This window comes from Cervus canadensis, chromosome 2 (assembly GCF_019320065.1).
Source record: "Cervus canadensis isolate Bull #8, Minnesota chromosome 2, ASM1932006v1, whole genome shotgun sequence".
Lineage (NCBI taxonomy): Eukaryota > Metazoa > Chordata > Mammalia > Artiodactyla > Cervidae > Cervus > Cervus canadensis.
Window position 1 is genome coordinate 100,312,490 of NC_057387.1, and position 19,904 is coordinate 100,332,393.

At 40.6% G+C, this 19,904-nt stretch overlaps 1 protein-coding gene across 2 annotated transcripts in view; it reads right to left on the minus strand.

The window, feature by feature from the left end:
* SMAP2 (small ArfGAP2) overlaps positions 1-19,904 on the minus strand; it is a 46,750-nt gene that overhangs the window by 4,013 nt on the left and 22,833 nt on the right. For both annotated transcript variants that reach the window (XM_043461760.1, XM_043461761.1), the window contains exons 2-9: positions 11,432-11,565; positions 10,077-10,162; positions 8,982-9,060; positions 5,471-5,557; positions 4,218-4,299; positions 3,110-3,219; positions 2,186-2,351; positions 1,476-1,792 (exon numbers count right to left, since the gene is read on the minus strand). In XM_043461760.1, the coding sequence (XP_043317695.1) occupies positions 1,476-1,792; positions 2,186-2,351; positions 3,110-3,219; positions 4,218-4,299; positions 5,471-5,557; positions 8,982-9,060; positions 10,077-10,162; positions 11,432-11,565 (1,061 nt within the window). The remainder of the gene's footprint in view (positions 1-1,475; positions 1,793-2,185; positions 2,352-3,109; positions 3,220-4,217; positions 4,300-5,470; positions 5,558-8,981; positions 9,061-10,076; positions 10,163-11,431; positions 11,566-19,904) is intronic.

Consider the following 19,904-nt stretch of genomic DNA (forward strand, 5'->3'; position numbering starts at 1 on the left):
TTGGAGAAAGAATTTTCATTTCTCAAAATGTTAGACTTTGTTTTCTATTTTCTTCTCATAATAGTTTTGCATAAATGTCACTTGCTACTTTCTGTTTATTTTGTGTGTGTATGCATGTTCAGTCGTGTCTGGCTCTTTGTGACCCCATGAACTGCAGCCCCTCGGGCTTCCCTGTCCATGGAATTTTCCAGGCAAGAATACTGGAGTAGGTTGCCATTTCCTCCTCCAGGGAATCTTCTCCACCCAGGGATAAACCCCTCATCTCTTGCATCTCCTACATTGGCAGGCAGATTCTTTGTAGAACCTTATTTTTCTGAATCAGCACAGGTGAAAAGGATCTGGGGAGACTTACTACATTTCTTAGTTCAAGAGCACCCTCTTCCGTTAGTAAAGTGAAATGACTGTTTGGTGGGGAGGAGGATGGTAGATCTGATTTTGTGATTCTCACTTCTTACTTCTTCACCACAAGGTCTCCAAAGAGCACCCCCTCATTCTAAGTCATCCTCATCTCTCCTAGAAACAATGCTTTGCCAAAGCTACCCCCTATAGTCCTATCTATTTCAAGTCCTTTGTTTTTGATTCTCCAAGTAACAGAGTTATACTCCACCAGGTCTCAGAACACTTCTCAGCACGTCTCTAATCAGGGCAGGGCTTTCTCTTTCTTGGGGGTGTTTTATCTATGCTCTGTCACCTCTAGCCCCCTGCTCCTTCTCCTCTTTTCACACGGTCTCTCTGTTGTGCTGGCTCTGCTTGATTTCGGTGTTTTTAAACGTTTATTTATTTTTGGCTGTGCTGGGTCTTTGGTGCTATGAGGGCTTTTCTCTAGCTGCGAGCAGTGCTACCCTCTAGTTGCAGCGTGCAGGCTTCCCACCGCTGTGGCTTCTCTTGTAGCAGAGCACAGACTCCAGAGCGCACAGGCCTCAGTACTTGCGGCACTGGGGCTCAGTAGTTGCACTTCCTGGACGTTACAGCTCATGCTCAATAGTTGTGGCACATGGCCTCAGTTGCTCCTCGGGATGTGGGATCTTCCTGGACCAGGGATTGAACCCGTGTCTCTTGCCTTGGCAGGCAAATTCCTTACCACTGAGCCACCAGGGAAGCCCTGAATTTCGGTGTCTATAATCATGTAATTTGAGGTTTGTAGTATTCTATTAGATGCGACAGTCATTGCTTACGGGTGCTTTTATTGCCACTTCTTCTTTATCTGTACAGGTTGTTTTGTTTTGATGACTGTGTGGAGAGTTCTAGAATTAGGCAATTACCCTTATTCTACAGGAACCCAAAATGCCTCAGAAAGTCTGAGGTTAGATAGACCTTCTGTTAAAATAAATAAATAAATGAAGCAAACCCAAGAATGTCTCTGGCGATATCTCATTTACACTATAAGGATTCAAAGGATAAGGGGGCAGACACTAAGTGAGACGGCCTTGAGGGAGGCTCAGAACTCTTGTCCTGAGTGAAACGGAGCCGCTTACCTGAGTTAGGTTCCACTGCAGCTGCTGAGCTGGCTGAACCCCATACATAGTCTGGGGCATAGCTGCCATGCCTGCCATGTAGCTGGCCTGCTGGGTGGTCATCATTCCGTTTGGCACACCCATCATGGAAGCCTGCATGCCCCCCATATAGCCTGCAGGCATGGCCATTGGGGCAACCATCCCAGAAGCTCCCGGCTGAGCTACCATGCCTACTGGTGGGGGCATCATGCTCCCCATTAGGCTGCTGGGAGGTGTAACCCCAGGGAAGCTGGGGTAGGCGGTGGGATACGCCATCTGAGCAGGAGCCATGAACATTGCTGCCAAGAGAACAGACATACAGATCTGTGAAAGAGGAATGCACACAAGGTCAATCCAAACGCTCCTTCCAGCTACTCCTTCCAGCTAGAATTCCTCAGACAGATTCTCTACAAGACTTGCTCTGGCTTCCAGTGGGCTGCAGACCCAGGCACTTCCCCTTTAGGGGTCCAGATCCAGACCCCGAGTCAGGCTTCAGAGAGGCCAGACCCCACAGAAGCACGGCTCTGAGTTACATTAATATCCATCTCCTGATACTCAGTGGCTTCACAAGAAAAGTCATGTTCAGGCTTGTTTGGAGTATGATGTCAGGGCCCCTGGCACAAGAAATAATTCCTGCATGGAAGCCCTCCCGTTTCTACCTGGCACACTGCCGTGACCCCTATGAACTCTACCTTGGGTGGGCATCTGAGGCGTCTGGGATCCATACAGTGACAGGATGGAGTCTTTAGACAGCTGCTTCTTGCTTGTTTCTTCTGATTTGCTCCCTGGCTCTGGAAACAGGTTCAGGTTTTCCGGAACTGAGCCAGCACTCCCTGGGGCTGGCATGGAACCTACAACCTTAGGACAAAGGGCAGGGAGGAATTGGAATGGTCCCCCTGGGGTTCTCTGTAAGGACGTCCCTTGTCTCTCTGCTGCTTCTAACATTTGCCATGAGAAAACATGGCTCGAGTTAGTAGCTTCCTGACACTTTTACCGTACAAACATCTGGAAACACCTGATAAGCTCTGGTACAATTCTTTGCTCCTTAGCAAAACAATGTGATTTGGTGAAAAACTAACAAATTAAAATTACCTACAAATGATGCAGTCAGAGGGAACTAAGATCCCAGTACCACTGTTTACTGGTTGTGTAACGAGAGGCTAGTCATGTAACTTTTCTGAACTCTTTCCTCATCCAGAAGACCCATTTTGCAGGATTGTGGTGAATATTTTAAATCATAAGTGAAATACACAAAATCACCTAGCACTGCGTCTAGTGTACACAGCTGGTATTCCACAAATGGGAGTCACTGACGGTTTCAAGACTTTCCTATTTACAAACTCTCTGGAAATAACTCAGGCTGAGGAGCTGACTTATAGGATTAGCCTTTACAACGTGACACATCTTCAACAGAAGTTCACATAAAGGGCCCACTCTTTTTGGGCAAGAGACAAAATGGAATGAGTAGGCTGTAACAGAGATGACAGGGTTAAGGAAGAATCAAGAAAACCAAAGTCAAACTCCACCAAGAATGCATGACTTGATTCCAGGATTAAAGTTATCAAAAGCACCCTTTACAGAATGCTCTTTCCTCCTGAGGCACCCACAAGACTCACCTTTCTGGAAACCGAAGAAGAGGGAGATGAAACAGAGGCCAAAAGATCTAAATCCTTCTCTAAGGTATTACTGGTCTTACCATTTGCAGTGGAGCAGGATACAGGAGCATCTGGAAAAAGAGACCAAAGTTAAAATGCAGCCCTGCTTATTAAGCCCATTCCTTTCTTCTCTTCCAGACACAAAGTAGAGAAGGCCCACATGCTCCAATCACAGACCCTGAAATCTAGGCTCTGGAACCATACAGCTTGGAGGAGGCATCTTACAAGATTCCCGAGAACACACTGGAAAAGCCTGTAGCTCAGGCAGAGGACAGGAGGAACTTGGGCTTGAAGGCTACATTAGCACCACTGCAAAGGAGCTGGCTGGCTCCCTTCTGGCTATTTGAGGGGCAAAGCTGTGTAGGATTTATTCTCAGAGAGAAATGAAAAGTACAGACATTAGAAGCTGAAGTAGCCAGTAATCAGCGGGAATGGACTGAAACAAAGTACAGCCATCAGTACTATGAAAGGTAAGATAGGCTCTATTTCTGAAAGGGGCAGAGCCACTAGCTCAGGGTTTCAAAAGTTTGGAGGAAAATGACCACAAGGTAAGGGGCCATCTCAGAAACAGGATGCACCTGGAAAACAAGGGTTGTGGGCAGGGCTCACAGGTGCCGGTCTAGTGAAACTTGCAAACGCTTACTGAATGCTCAGTGTGTGGGGGCAAGGAGCTAAGAGCTTTAGAGGCATTATCTCATTTACTCCTTCCAACAACATCTCTGATGTAGACTCATCATCCTCACTATAGGAGGAAAGTAATGTTGAGAGGTTGAGCAAGCTACCCAAGATCACAAAGACAGTAAGTGGCAGAGTTGGGACTCTGGCTTCAAAGGCCATGCTTAACCAGTACTGGACTTAACCACTCCTCTATTACTGTACTGTCTCCCTAGAGAATGTCAGCACTTCTTAGAACAACTGCTTAGGTGTAAAACAACAGGAAGAATAGGCGGGAACAACCTTAGTAATGAAGCCACCAACTGAAGAACCCCATCTCTAACTGCCTCCCCAGGATCACAGAGGATTCATCAACATTGGTGAGATTACAGGCGTGGAAAAATCTAGCTCTTACCAAGGCCCAAGAGATCCACCACAGGAGCTTTGGATTTCGGGGAGGTTTTCCGAGGTAGCTGTGGATCTTCTTTTTTCTGTGGCTAGGGTTAAAATATGTTACAGAAAGAAATAAGCAGGTGTTTTTGAAGCCTCTATTCCCCTCTCCAACCGTAAAGCCACAGGGATTCTTGTGGCATGGATGCTGTTATTCAAAGAGAGTTACCAAAGAAACAGAACTCAGGAAGTGTTGTGTGAAAAAAACCAAATCAGAAGGCATAGTGCAGAAATCAAACCTAAAGTGAAAAACAAAACTGTCATCTGCACTTGGCTGGCTTTCTAAAGAGACAGATCTTTCCAAAACCAAGACAACCACAGACCAGGGTATCCAACAGAAGCAGCAGATTTTGGTCCCAGGAGAAGCAAAGAATAAAGGCAGGTGTCTGATGGTACAAAAGGTAATGGTCAACACTTCTCCCAGTGATTAGAAAGCCTTTAATACCAAAAGGGAACTCATTTTATAGGTTACCTAATTCACTCTGCCAATATCACTACGGACTGTGTTCTGCAGACAATACGATTCAGAATGATGCTAAAAGACTCTCGAAGGAAAACAGTAAAACGTCTTCTTTCCCAAGATTCCAAACTCCTTTGTTAAGAGTTGTGACCCAGGGATTGAACCCTTGTCGCTTACATCTCCTACACTGGCAGGCAGGTTCTTTACCACTAGCCCCACCTGGGAAGCCCCATCTTCGATATCTACTACCACAGCCATAAGGTGTCCAGTGGGAAAAGAAAGGTGCCTACTTCATTATGACAGAGCGAGAATACAAGAAGGGATGGTTTAAAATGAATTAGTATGGCCTGGCTTCTGGACTGTTCTTAACAGCAACAGGAAAATGAGGTACAGAAGGCCTAAGGAGAGAAGGACTACTGTGGCATCTGCTCAGAAGGTGTCACAGAGCCTTGGCATTCTGCCATGAAACGTGCCTCTTGCTCAGAGGGGACAGGTGCCGTTCCCAAGCTCCCATCTGGACTTCAAAGGCAGTGTGACAGAGCAGGTCAGGCAGCAACAAGGCGATGGGAAGGCAGCAGAAATGGCAGTGGGTGATCTAATCTGAATGTGGCCCTCTTTTAGGCCCAGGTGCAATGGTGCAATGTGCTTGCTCTCAACTAGCCCTCCCCCTCCCCACCCCTCCCCTCCCATCTCCTCCCCTCCACACATGTCAACACACCCTAACCCATCCACACAGCACACATACTTCCCCCACTTACCATTTTCACTTTCTCAAAAACAACAGGTTCCATTTTTTTCTCTGGAGCTGGTTCGCTCCCTCTTTTCCACTTGTTATCTTTTTCTTTCTATGATGATTTAAAAAAACAAGACAAAGAACAGGCCCCACGGTGACTAACAGTTCAACAAATTATAATCCTAAATGTCTCAAAAGGACACACAAATCCCTACTGAATCTGATGCAGCAGTCTGACGGACTGTGGGAGGGTCTTCTGTGGGATATGAGCACTGGCCTCTTCCACTCTGGCCTCAAGGCTGTAGAGAGGCCTTCAAATTTCTTAAGTACCTCCCTCCTTGTTCTGTCTAATCCATGTATGACTGTTAGTGTGAAGACCAGGTTATCTATAGAGGTTAAAACATTTCACCGGTTTGCTGTCCCTTTTGGACCCAAGTTTAACTTGCTTATCTTGGTACAGTAGTGAAAAACGTTCATCTTACTTGACATATAGGCTTCAACCAAAGGTTCTCTCCCTTACAAATATGAGCCAAGTGTGAAGTGTTTCCGTATATATAAAATGTGAGTAATAAGAGCTGTGAACTAACCCCACAGGGCTATCACCTGGATCAAAAGAACAACAGAACATAAATGTAATTTGTTATATATTAAAGGATATTGTATAAATACAATGATTAAAGTTTGAAGTCCCCCATCTGCCTCTTCTAGCCAGAGGGTTTTGTTGTTTAGTCACTCAGTCGTGTCTGACTCTGTGACCCCATGGACTGTAGCACGCCAGGCTACCCTGTCCTTCACTATCTCCCACAGTTTGCTCAAACTCATGCCCATTGAGTCAATGATGCCATCCAACCATCTCATCCTCTGTCACCCCCTTCTCCTGCCCTCACTAATCTTGTTTGTAAAATGCTGCACAACTGGAGCTGAAGCTCCAGTACTTTGGCCACCTGACACGAACACCTGACTCACTGGAAAAGACCCTGATGCTGGGAAAAACTGAAGGCAAGAGAAGTGGGTGGCAGAGGATGAGATGGTTGGATGGCATCACCAATTCAAAGGACATGAACCTGGGTGAACTCCGGGAGATGGTGAAGGACAGGGAGGCCTGGCATGCTGCAGTCCATGGGATCACAAAGAGTTGGACACCACTTAGCAACTGAACAACAAACACATGAAAAATGGTCAGCCCTGATAATGATCAAAAAATGAAATTTAAAATGTACCTTTGGGCAGAATTCCCTGGCAGTCCAGTGGTTAGGACTCTGAACTTTTAATGCTGAGAGTCCAGGTTTGATCTCTGGTTGGAGAAATAGGATTTCAAGCCACGAGGCATGGCCAAAAAAAAAAAAAACCATTTTGGGGAGGAGAAAAAAAATCTTAATAGTACTATCTAATATTGGTAGGGATGGAGTAAAACTACTCTACTCATCCAATGCTGAGAAGACAGTATAAAACAGTACAACTTCTAAAAAATATACTGGCAAAAGTACAAAGAGACAAATATTGAAACCCTTTGACCAAGATTGTATCTTGTAATGTACCTTAAGAAAAATAATCCAAAACATGGAAAAAGTTACATATGCCAAGAAGTTCATTCCAGAATAACATATCTGAAGAAAAACTTAACCTTTATGCCACAGAGGGGAATAGTACAATAAACTGTGATCTAGCTACTCACTGAACAAGAGGCAATGATTACAAGTTGTGAAAAGTAACAAGTAAACAGGTGACAGGTAAAAACATGATGTGCTAAGTTAAAGGAAAACAGGAGACATTCTATCCAACTATGTTACAATTATGCCTCCCAAAAGTAACTACACAGGGGAAAATGGGGGAAACACACTGATGACAGTCATTATGAAGTTAAGAGTAGGCACAGATTTTCTACTTTAACGTTCATATTATCTGTAAAGTGATATTATAATCATGAAGAACACATGCAGCTATGCTTGTTGCATACATAGTGTATCACTTTAATACAGAACACTTTATTTCTCAAAATTAAAAACATCTTATCTGTCCATTTAAAAAGAATACTCTTCAACAAAGCCAGTTTCTTTTAGATTTGATATTAAATGCCTTCACTTAGCAAATATTAATTCTTGGCATATAAATCTTCACGAAGACATTTTTTAAAAGTCTAAATACATCAAATAAAAAGCTTTGAAATAGCTCTTTGGCACACAGGAGACATTTCCTTTCTAAGTGAAAACATTTAGTGAGTAAAACAGGCTGCTTTCATGGGTATCCTACAACAGCAACATAACTGTGAATGAATACCATCTATCTCATACAGCAACTCTTTCCTCTTCTCCTGCCTTCTGAATTACCTCAGATACCTTTTTTTTTTTTACCTTGTCTGATTTCATATGTTCTGGTACAAAAAACAGAGCTAAGCAGACAGACTACAGTTTCCTACAAAGGAAAGAAAATGTCTGCTTCTTTTAGTTTCAAACTCTTCTTGATGGTGCCATCAAGAATGCACGCTGGGTTAAGTCGTTCTTGGAAGAGATACGACACATCCCTTTTCTGGATGACTATGATGTAAGAGTCCTTCATACAAAGCTGAGAAGGAATTATCATTACCTAACTACATGTATTACCCTGCACTTACTTGCCCACATTGAAATCAGCTACTGGTTAGTGCCCCTTTTCACACAAGATCAAAAGATCAGTCTTGAGCTAATTCCAATTAGTTTGACTTTATCTGGAAGGGCTTAGAGCCCTGTGTAAATGTAATGATTTCACTGGCTAGTACATCTTCCATTAAAATAAATAACAGACAGAGGACAGATGATAGGTATATAGGTCTTTTGCTAGAACTGGAGAATCCCATATTCTCCATACTTCCTTAGCTAGAGAAACAGTCGATTATTTCAAAGCAAATTTATTACAGTCTTGTCAAAGGCTTTTTGAAGGTTTAAGTTAGTCATATTTATTGGTTCCCCTCTAGCTGTCATTAGGCATATTTTCTTCTTCCAGAAACCATGTTATATTTCCTCCTGTACACTGTATTTCAGATTCTAACCACATGTCTAGGATGAAGAGTGTATTTGGCAACTGGGAGTCTCCTAAAACTCCTCTCAAGAACAAGCATTCCATTGGCGGTCAGTCCACTGACACAATGGAAATAAATATATGCTGGTCAAATTTGAGGAAACTCTGGTGATATAATTACACAAATTTTGATGACTTCATTTACAGAAAAAAAATGCACACACACGTATATATGCACACAGATACTATTCTATTTGATCTGGTATGCCCAACATATCCATATAAAGAAATAATTTGGAACTGGGAATCACTGACATCTAAATTCAGATCACGGTAAAGAATTCACTGATGGTTGGTCCATCCCTGAGGCAAAAGTTTGCTCCATGATATCTCATGGTCTTGATTCAACAGCTGGCTTTATTCTACAATTTTTGTTTTTATGGTCTAAGAGTATTTTGGTAGCTGTTCTTCAAATTCTCCCCAGGCCTAATTAATAAGCAAATTATTTATTATGAACAAAACTTGAAGGATTTACAACCAACCCTAAAGGCATTGATGTCCAGACTTCGGTCCATGTATTTCTTCTTCTCATATTTATCTCGAATAAATCCCTCGACCGCACTGCAAGAAGCTTATTAAGGATAAAGCAAACAAATCTTTCTCACAGAATGACTATAAAAGGTCAATTGGTATCCCATGAGCATTGTTCTCCTATCTTCCTTCTGCCTGGTTTCCCCATGTGGCTCCTGTCTCTTCTGGCCTATCCCTAACCAAAACCTTAAAATGCCTCCTTCATGGCTACTGCAGGGAATCACCATTTCCTACGATCTTCCTTCAGAGTAATGAGAGCAGAAATGGGGTCACTCTTCATTTTGACATCAGTGGAGCCTGTGGCTGTTCTACTGAGAGAATATAGGTAAAGCAGTCAGTTATCTATTTTAAAGTCCTTAAGTCAACAGGACTGAAACAGACATCTGAGTGCCCCTTAAAAAAAATATACGGGACTCCCGTGCCCCACTGCCAGATTCTGATCTGGGGTCCTCTGCAGGGCTCCAAATCTACATTTAGTACGTTCCCCCTGTAGTCACCCAAATCAAACTCTAACAAGATGGTCTACAAGCCATATTTTGAGAAGCACTGACTTCACGGAGTTCGGTTTTATGAGCTGGGTGCTATCTCCATTTGAGGGGTTGGGGGAAGAAAGTTATGGACTAACTGGTCAGTAAGTTAATTCTTTCAGGTAGGGCATAAAAGGGCATTAAAAATTAGTGGCAGTTTTGCTGAATCCACATAGCACAATAAACCATTCTTTTTATCAAACAATAGTTTCAGAGCTCCAAAGACTATTGGAGATGTCATTCTATGGAAGAATTCACAGTGAACCACAGCAGTCTTAATTTCTGGCTGCGTCGCCCCTGTGTGACACCACCATTCTGACATTAGAGAGTACACGTGGGCTTTCTATACGTCTTGGTTGCAGGAGAGAGGAAAAGCCAGACTTCAACTCATCCACATATAAAGATGGCCCAGTCAGATCATGGGTCCTGAGTCTTCTGTAACTCTCCCAAGACACTACCACCACCACCACCACTACCAATAAAACCATTCAGCCTTCAAAGTTGTTCCAAAAAAGATACTGGTCTATTTGAGGTCGCCGAAAGGTCTCAGGCAGGTAGGCTTCATAAAGTCGGTTTGCCTTTCCATTCCCCATCTCTTGCATGCACTGCAATCAAAGAGATGTGGAAACAAGGAATGTCACATTAGGGAAGAACTGAAAAACTTCTCATCCAACTGCATCATTTTACAATTGAAGAACCAACCGAGGGAGTGGCAGAATCGAGATATAAACTTGTGTATTCTGATTTCCAATCCATGATTCTCTCTGCTCTGCTCCCAACCATTTCCTTCCACAGCTGTCTTTCCTGCCACTCTGTCTGCTTTTATTGAAAGATGTGTCTAACAAGATATATTTGATTCAATAGTAATTTAAGATCCCATTTGAAAGTCCAAGACAGAGCTGCCAATCCAAATGCCTACTTGGCAGTCAATAATCAGTGCCTAATCAGGCAGGCAGTAATTAGGAACAACTACAATTCTGAGTTTATAGTAGTAATTAACCTATCCACTGTATTACCAACAAATATGTTTCTCATTAGGCTTTTGAAAGACTCCTTAACATTTGTGAGAGATAAATTCCAAGATTTTTAAACATCTTCAAATTCTCAACTATCTCCATGGCATGTAATTTCCTCCATAAGATACAGTCAAGTATAACTGAAAAATATAACTAATCTTTTAGTCCTTCAGTGAATCTATAAAGATAACCTAAAGTAACTTCTAAAGCCATTTTCTGTCAAGAATAACCTCTTATTTACAACATCAACTTTAGCAACTGGTTTTCTTTGGAGCCAGGAGATTTCCCCCAAACAACAACAACAACTAAAAAAAAAAAAAAATATATATATATATATATCTGTAAATTACTTTAAGAAGTTTCAATGTAGGAAGAGAACAAAAAACAGGGAAGCCACATCAAGTTGCAGCTCTCCAGCCAGGCTGGATTCACTAACTTAAGTGTCTCACACTCAGCCCACCAACCTAACGGCAAGCAGTATTCATATATGCATTTCTGCAATAAAAAACATTAAAGTATAGGTTTGGACTTTTTTTTTAAGTGAGTATCTAAAATTACAAACATTAGATCTGAAAATGCCAAGGGCCTTAGAAAATAATACAAAGATCCTCCTTCATGTCTTCATGGATCCATGGGGTCCTAGTCCATAGAGCATTTGTGTTTTGAAGGAGGTAAAATATAAGTGGAATAACTTGTGTCTTAAATATAAAGATAAAAATTTTTTAACATGGCGTTAGTGTTGAATACTTAAACTTCCCTCCATCTTCACCTTTGTGCCCAGTTTGACTGAAATTCATCTGGAACTACTTTCGCATGAAGTATGGGAGCGGTTGACTCACTCCTGGGTTGTGTAAGTACCTGGATCTGTTCTTGAGTCCACTGGTCGAGGTTAACCGATTTTACCCTGGATATGTGCACCCCGAGATTCCTGTGGATTCCAGCACATCGAATGCAGATGAACACACCAATGTTCCAGGAGGCCCATCGTGGCCCTGTGGAGGTCAGGAGCAGGGAAATAAAGTAAAAATTAAAACAACATTCAAGACCCAAACCAGAATTATTTAGGTTATCAGATAACATTTCAGTTAGAATATAAGTGAGAGAATTGTTACCACGATCACCTTTCAGATTTTTTAAAATTTTGTTTTTATTTTTTTGGCTGTGCTGTGAGGCTTGCAGGATTTTAGTTCCCTGAACAGGGATTGAACCCCAGGCCTAGCAGGGAAAACTCTGAGTCCTAACCACTGGACTGCCAGGGAATTCCTACAATCACCTTTTTTTGGTCATTGTTTTGTTTATTTTTCCAATAAACAAAATGAGCCTTTTTTAAAAAGGTTTAAAGTTTTTAAGTGTATAATATGAAAAAAAAAAAAATAAGTGTATAATATGGTGGTCTTTAGTATATTCACACAGTTATGTACCATCACCACTATCTAATTCCAAAATGTCTTCATCATCCCCAAGAAGAAATCTCAAGCCCAGTAGTAGGCACTCCCCATTTCCTCCAAACTTCCCCCCACCCCAGCCCCTGGCAACCACAAATCTACTTTTTCTTTCTATAGACTTGCCAATTCTGGACATTTCATAGAAATAGAATTATATAACATGTGGGCATTTGTGGATGGAACAATAGCTTTTTTTAGAGTCTCATAAAGGTTGAACTGCAAATATTATAATATTGTTACTTATGTTTTTAAAAATCCCAGGAGAACAGTGGCAGGTCATGTCACATTCTATTTAATATGTTTCATGAACAGCCCTCCCTCAAGAAACTTTTCAAGGGTGGTGAGACCTGGATTCAGTTTTCCTACTAGGAAAAAAGATACAGCCATGCCCTGCCAGCTCAAGGCTAAGCCTGAAATTTAAAACTGTTTATCCTCCTCTCCCCACCAGGACTATAAAATATGCATCCAGATTCACTTAATAGGATCCTTTTCCCTAGAGCTAATGTCCCTACTTTACCTAACTACAGCATTCTCTAGATTCAAAATTATCATATAATAAAGATGCTTATAGCAATTAAAAAAATCTCAGACATGTATTTTAATAAAAGTCTGTTACATAATCTCTCATCCCCTGCCAACTTTGCTCACCCTAATAATCATTCTGGAGAAATTTCAAACTCCTCTTCATAATTTTTATACAGGGTAAAAGCGACTTACTTTTATATGACATCTGCCAAAGATTTACTGAAAAATCACTAATATTTCTTTTGCCACCACTCCAGTATGCAGAAATTCATCACATAAAAGAAGCATGATGTCAAGAGCTAGAGGTTGTGAAAAACAAGTGAAAAGACACTAACTGGTTTTCTACAGAGATAAATAGGAAGGACCTGCATTTGGAACAAAAAAGGACACAAGGTTTTGGTTCTGCTGAACACAGACAATAGTGTGGTTAGTCTGAGGGTTTTGACAGAAGTTTTTTTTTTTTTAATCGAAGGATAATTGCTTTATGGAATTTTGTTGTTTTCTGTCAAAACTCAACATGAATCAGCCATAGGTATACATATAGTTCCCCCCTTTTTGAACCTCCCTCCCATCTCCCGCCCCATCCCGCCCCTCTAAATTGACACAGAGCCCCTGTTTGTTTGAGTTTCCTGAGCCAGACAGCAATTCCTGTTGGCCATCTATTTTACATATGGTAATGTAAGTCTCTATGTTACTCTTTCCATACATTTCAGCCTCTCCTCCCTTCTCCCCATGTCCATAAGTCTATTCTCTATTTCTGTTTCTCCATTGCTGCCCTGTAAATAAATTCTTCAGTACCATTTTTCTAGATTCCTTGACAGAAGTTTTAATGAAGGAATGCTAGAGTCATATGGAAGAAGATTATTCTTAGAAATTTGAATCTGCAGCTATTATAAATAAAAAGGTAATTTCTAGATAAAGATATCACTCAGATACTATGGTTAAAAACTGCAAATACAGAAGGCTCAAGTCCTCCTTATAACCACCAGGTGGTGTTCTCTGCCTGAAATTTTATCCCAATACCCTCTTACTGCCATAATCTTGATACACTCAGGTTTATCTTATAAAAAGACCTTCAGTCCCTTCAAATTCCCAGATTTGCACAGTAGATCTGCCATGTAACTAACAAGCACACAAATGATCCAGACACTTCTTTCAGTGGCAGTGAGTTACATAAACACAAAGTGGAAAACCTAAATAGATGGAAATGAGATTCCTTAGGGTGCTGTGGGTCTATTTCGGGTTACAGTTTTTATAAAGGAACTCAAGATAAAATCGAAATTATACAGGATTAAAAGTGGGACCAAAAGTTAATATTTCATGTCTCTTTACCATTTTTCCTTTGCTCTAGATTCTAGAACTCATGATAAGATAGTTAAATTGTACTTGTTTGCTACAAAATCACAAGCCAAAAACACGAATTAAAAGTTAGCTGTGAAGTGTTACGCTATTTGCTTCCTGACCCTAAGTCTGGAGAAGGTGATTCCCAAACATCAAAGCCACTGTCACAACTGCGGAATTTCTCCAGATCGCATTCCAGAGTATAAAGTCTCTGAGGAATACAGGACTAAATCCTGATATCCTGGAGCTGCTAATAAGGCCTCAGTATAGAAACACAGGCAATAATAATATTTTCACAAAAAGTCAAAGGACAGCCTCCTCTGCCCCATTCCCACACCTCTCCTACAACCTTTCCCCAGTGAAATACGGGCTGTTCCATCTCGGACACTCAGCTTCCTTTAGTTTTATGCTGCTTGATTTATTAAGCTGTAACTTTATGCTCCATAAAGGATTCCAAAATTAAAGAAAAGGAAAACACAGAAGAGACAGTTACTTATATGGCTGAAAATATGGGGAAACGGGGTTGTTACTGAAAGCATAATCTTTGCAGCCAGGAAAAAACTGAGGTTTGAAGGTCAGCTTCAATAACAATTAGCTGTGTGACCTTCAGAGAGACACTGAAACCTCCTAAGCCTCAGTTTCCTCATCTTCAAAATGTGTAGAGTAATATTCACCTTACAGTGCTGAGACTATGGAGGGATAATAATAAAAGAGAGCAACTTAAAGAACATGGCACAGAGTGAGATTTCTGGAACCCACTTCCCATTCATCTACTTTCATCAATAAGGGCATGTTAACGCACTCATATGTATATATCAACACCATGCAAGACCATAGAACGCTCTTGTTAGACAGAAATGTGAGTTCCAGTCCTAAAACATCAGAACCAGAATCAACTGACTGAACAGCAGAAAGAAGAAATTTTCCCTCGATACAATTTCAAAGTCTTCTAGAAAACATGAAATTTTAAGCAGTTTTCTAAATCTCCCCCCAAATATTCCTTGAAATGTACTCCCTAAACCCCCACCTGTTACCCTTTTCTGTTATACACCCACACGCTGCCTTTGTGTCCACACATGCCTCCAATACACACACAAAGGAAGACGAAAAGCTGACAACTATTTGACGTGTCTGGATTACACAGTACCCTGTATTGCTGCTACAAGGCCAACCTACTGGAATATGGCATTACAGGCAAAGATAATCCAGTTGTTCCATACACACTGGTCACGGCAACCAAGGAGAAAATATACAAAGGATGCCATTTTGAAGTTGAAAATAGAAAGAGACTCTGAGAGGCAATATTCTGAACTGTTTTGAAACCAAAGAGGATAGATAGTGACATAAACTGGTAGCGATTAGCACAACATGAGGACAAAGTCATGGCTAAGTGAACATATTCAACAGGGGCCTATGAGCGGGCTCAGGAAGCATTAAGCAATATTAAAATTAACAAATAATCACTCTGCAATAAGGGACCAGTAAAAATGAAGAAAGTATTTGGATTTGGCAAATCCGTCAAGAAATCGGCTCTAATAAGTACCAACCCAGTATCAGGGAAACCTGGGCTTGCCCTAACTATTTGCACGCCTTCTAACAAGTATCTGGAGGGTTTACTTCTCCATTTGTAAAATGGAAAGCATATGAGTAAATCCAATCTACATTCAACTACTGGATGGCTTCTGCATAACTGAGTTAACTACTGATGCTCGGCTGCAAATTTTCCTTGCTAAAATTTCCCTCATCACAAGAGCTGCTGGGCCCAGAAGTGTTCTGTCTGGGCCTGAGAAATCAGCAGAGACAAAAGAACTAGACTTACAGATAGCCTGAAGTCACTATTATAATTATAACTCATGAATCTCTAACTTGTAGAGTTCCAAAAAATAAATGTTGAGGCGAAAAAAAAAAAAAAACCTGCTAAATCGATGGTTACCCATAATTAGAACTGCCAGCATCTTGGAGCTGTTGAGAAGCTCTTCAACAGGAAGGGTCCAGGAGGGGAGAGAAACTCTCTTCCATCTTCCATTCAAGCCCTGTTGAATCTACCTTGGAAACTTTCCCAGAAACTATCCATTTCTACCTAGACCTTCTCCTATCTCACCCATAAGCATTCAATCTCTCTTTTTTAATGGCATAAGATTTTTTTCTTGTTGGAGCTTTTAAAAAGTTTTTATTGAAAAATAATTGATTTACAATGTTGTGTTAAGCATTTATTCTTTTAATATTATTTATTGAGTAGATGGTAAAGAATCCGCCTGCAATGCGGGAAACCTGGCTTTGATTCCTGGGTTGAGAAGATCCCCTGGAGAAGGGAACTGCTACCCACTCCAGTATTCTTGCCTGGAGAATTCCATGGGCAGAAGAGCCTGGCGGGCTCAGTCCATAGGGTCACAAAGAGTTGGACATGACTAAACGACTTTCATTTTTCACTGAGTACCTTTTATGTGCCAAATACTCTGCCTGCTGGGTACCAGGAATACAAAGGCAGAGACAGTGAAGATGAGATTCTCTAACTCAAAGAGCTCATAGACTAGTAACTCCAGGCTCCCACTAGGAAAATCTCTCTAAAACACAGAACTGTACAAATCAGGCCCCAAATATAAACTTTTCACATAGTCTCAAACATAGAGGTGAAAATATAAATTGGTGCGAGTTTTCTGAATGGTATATTCCAAACTGAACTCTCAATCTCTTGCCACAAAATCTTCTGTCTCCATTCTTCTCCATCTTGATCTATTCATCTCCATCTCACCTCCATTCAATCAAATGCAGCAGTCAAAAATTCATACCTCATTTATACCTCTCTCCTTCAACCACCATCTCTATAGCATCACCAAGACCAAGTCTCTCTCAAATTGGTATGTCTCCTCTCCATCTGCAACACTATTTTTCTAATTCAAACCCACCAGATCTCTTGGACTAGTGCAATAACCTCCTAATGAATGTCTCTCCACTTTTACATTCCTCTCTCCTCCAAACCAAACCAAAAACTATTCTCTGTGAAACAGTCAGCTTGAACTCCTTTTTTTTTTTTTAATTTTAATTTTAATGTGGTTGATTTACAACGTTGTGTTAGTTTCAGGTACAGAGTAAAATGAATCTGTTATATATATACACATACATCTACTATTTTTTAGATTCTTTTCCCATATGCCAGATTAAGCTCTTAAAGAAGCAAAAGTGACCCTGTCACTCAGTTGCTTAAAACCTTTCTAGGGAAGCCTTCTATCATGGTTGGATTAAAGTACAAAATCCTTAACAGGTCTCCAAGGACTTATATGATCTGGCCCAGCTTTTCAGTTCCAGTCACACTAGTCTTCTTTCATTTCCTCAAAACACCAATTTGTTCCTTATTTAGGGCTTTTGGCCTTTGTACAAGTCACTCCCACTGCCTAAAAAGCTCTTTCCCCAAGCACCATCCATTCCTGAGAGCCTGATCAACGCCCATATATCATGAAGGTCTCAGCTGAAAAGTTTCCTCCTCAAAAGAGCTTTTCCTCAGTCCCTCAACTTAAACCAGATTATATTCTCATTTCCAACTTTTCTTCTAGTTTTTACATTTCATTATGGAAAATTTCAAACAAGCTGAGTGTAATTAACCAGCAGCTTCAGCAATTATCAACCCCTGGCCAATCTTATTTTAAATATACTTCCACATGCTCAAGTCCCAACCTTGGAATATTTTGAAGCAAACCCCAAATATCATACCATTCTACCTATATATACTTTGGTATATATCTCTAGAAATAAGGACTTTTTAAAGGTTATAAACTTTCACTTACCCTTATTTTTTTCTAAGTTGTATCATATTTAATCATATATTTATTTGTGTGATTGCTGAACATGTCTTTTCCACTAAACTATAAGCGCCACAAGAGCAGACAGATCTGTGCTGTTCATTGTCACATTTCCAGCACATAACACAGTTGCTAGCACATAACAGGGAGGCAAAATTTGTTTAAAAATTAATTAGAAGTAAGTAAATCCTTTGAACCCTCCTTTTCCACCCTTGTAAGAATTCATCAGGGAAACAATAGGTCAAATACACAAGGAAATACATTAAGAATGTTCTTAAAATATTCATGTTCTAACAAAAAAAATCAACAGATTACATAAAAGAACTATGATATCACTATAAAATTAAGGGGAAAATTTGTAGCTCTTTATTTAATAAAGAAACATGTACAAGTTATAGTAATTATATAAAATCTGATTTTCTTTTTCCTTTAGCCATGAACTTTATTGTTTGAATATTTGCAGCTATTATTCTACACACAAATTTTAATTTCTTACCAAACTCTATATTCCATATTTCTAGGTCACTTCACTCTCCATTTTATGCCACATTTCCATCAAGAGCTATTTCCCCAAATCACAGTCTGCCTGATTGTGTGTTGTTGTTCACTTGCTAAGTTGTGTCTGACTCTTTGTGATGCCATGGACTATAGCCTGCCAGGCTACTCTGTCCATGAGATTTCCCAGGCAAGAACAGAACACTGGAGTGATAAAATCTGATTTTAAACAGTAGGCACAGAACAAATCAACCCATTTTTAAGGATGTGAATAAATGTATATGTATGTACAGAAAAAATGTCTACAAGAATATATGTAAAATATTAGAAGCTATTTAATATTTCTGGGTAGTGGGATTGTGAGATATTTGTTTTCCTATTTTTTTATACATTCTCTGACTTATTCGCAAGGAACTTGTATTACTTTTGTAATGAGAAAAAACAGTACAGGTATTTTAAAAACAAAATAACACAGTCATCTGTGACTCCTTAGTGGCTGCAAGATAAGTTGAAACACCTTAGCATGACAGTAAGGCCCTTTAAGAGACTGTGCTTCATGCAGGACGCGCAAGTCATCACTCTGAAATATGTCATGACTCACGCCTCTCTCTGACTACACCTTGTTCCTACCTGGAACGGCTTTCTCCCCTATTCCCCGCTGGACAAACTCCAAAGTCTAGCCCAGTGGCACCTTTTTCTGCGAGGCCATCAAGGGAATAAATCTTGACCTTCGCTATGGCTGCATGCTTTGCTCTTCCCAAACTGAATATCTTATTACAGTTGGTTGCTTACAAGACTCTCTTGCCCTAAACAGACTATCAGCTCTGGAAGGCAACAACCTCATTTCTTCATCATTTATCCCAAACATCTAGCACAGCGCTTGCAAGCAGTACATGCAAAATGTACTTCCTTTGGTAAATGGAGTCACAAATTAGCAAGATAAAAAGCATACCATTTTTTCCTGTTTTGCAAAATGAAGGGAGAAGTTTTCAAACACCTGCAAGGCCAAGATATTACACAGGAAAGGGATTAGGTTACTTTGATGGGGCTCCAAAGGCAGCACTATTACCAATGAGTAGAAGTTGATTTTGGCACACTCTGGGGAAGAATTTCCTAACTCATAATTAAGGTTGTGTGAAAGCAAATGCAGCATATCTGGAAATAGTGGAATACCAATAAAGGTAAGTGTTCAAGACGAGGCTGGATGATCAACTCTCAGGGAGATAGAGAAATGATTCCTGCGCAGCGGGTAGGGTAAGCCATTAACTATAATGGTTCTCCTGCTACTACAGTTCTGCTGGCTGATCCTTTCCTGCTGGAAATTCAGTGGTTCTGAAAGTGTAACGTGAGCTGACATACAAAGATGTCTTGATGAATCTAAAAATATGAGATCAAATTCAGTTCATGAAACCTACGACTGGCACTGAAATGTGATAGACACGTAAGGAAGAACCTCCATCAACATGTTCTGATCTGAAAAACAGACCTCAGTTTCTCTTGGACTTGGCCTGTCATTAACTGCAACATGAAACTGGGGTCAAAGTGAAGAAGAGGCCATACTTGTCTTAAGAACAATTCTAATGCTAGTTATCTCAATTCCATTCATTATATCCCTTCAACCCCTGATTTACTACAAAGAAGAATACACGTAAACACCAGAGGCATCTTGGAGAAATTACATAGGGCTACTCAGGAGGTATGTTTACCAGCCTATTTCTATCTACCCAA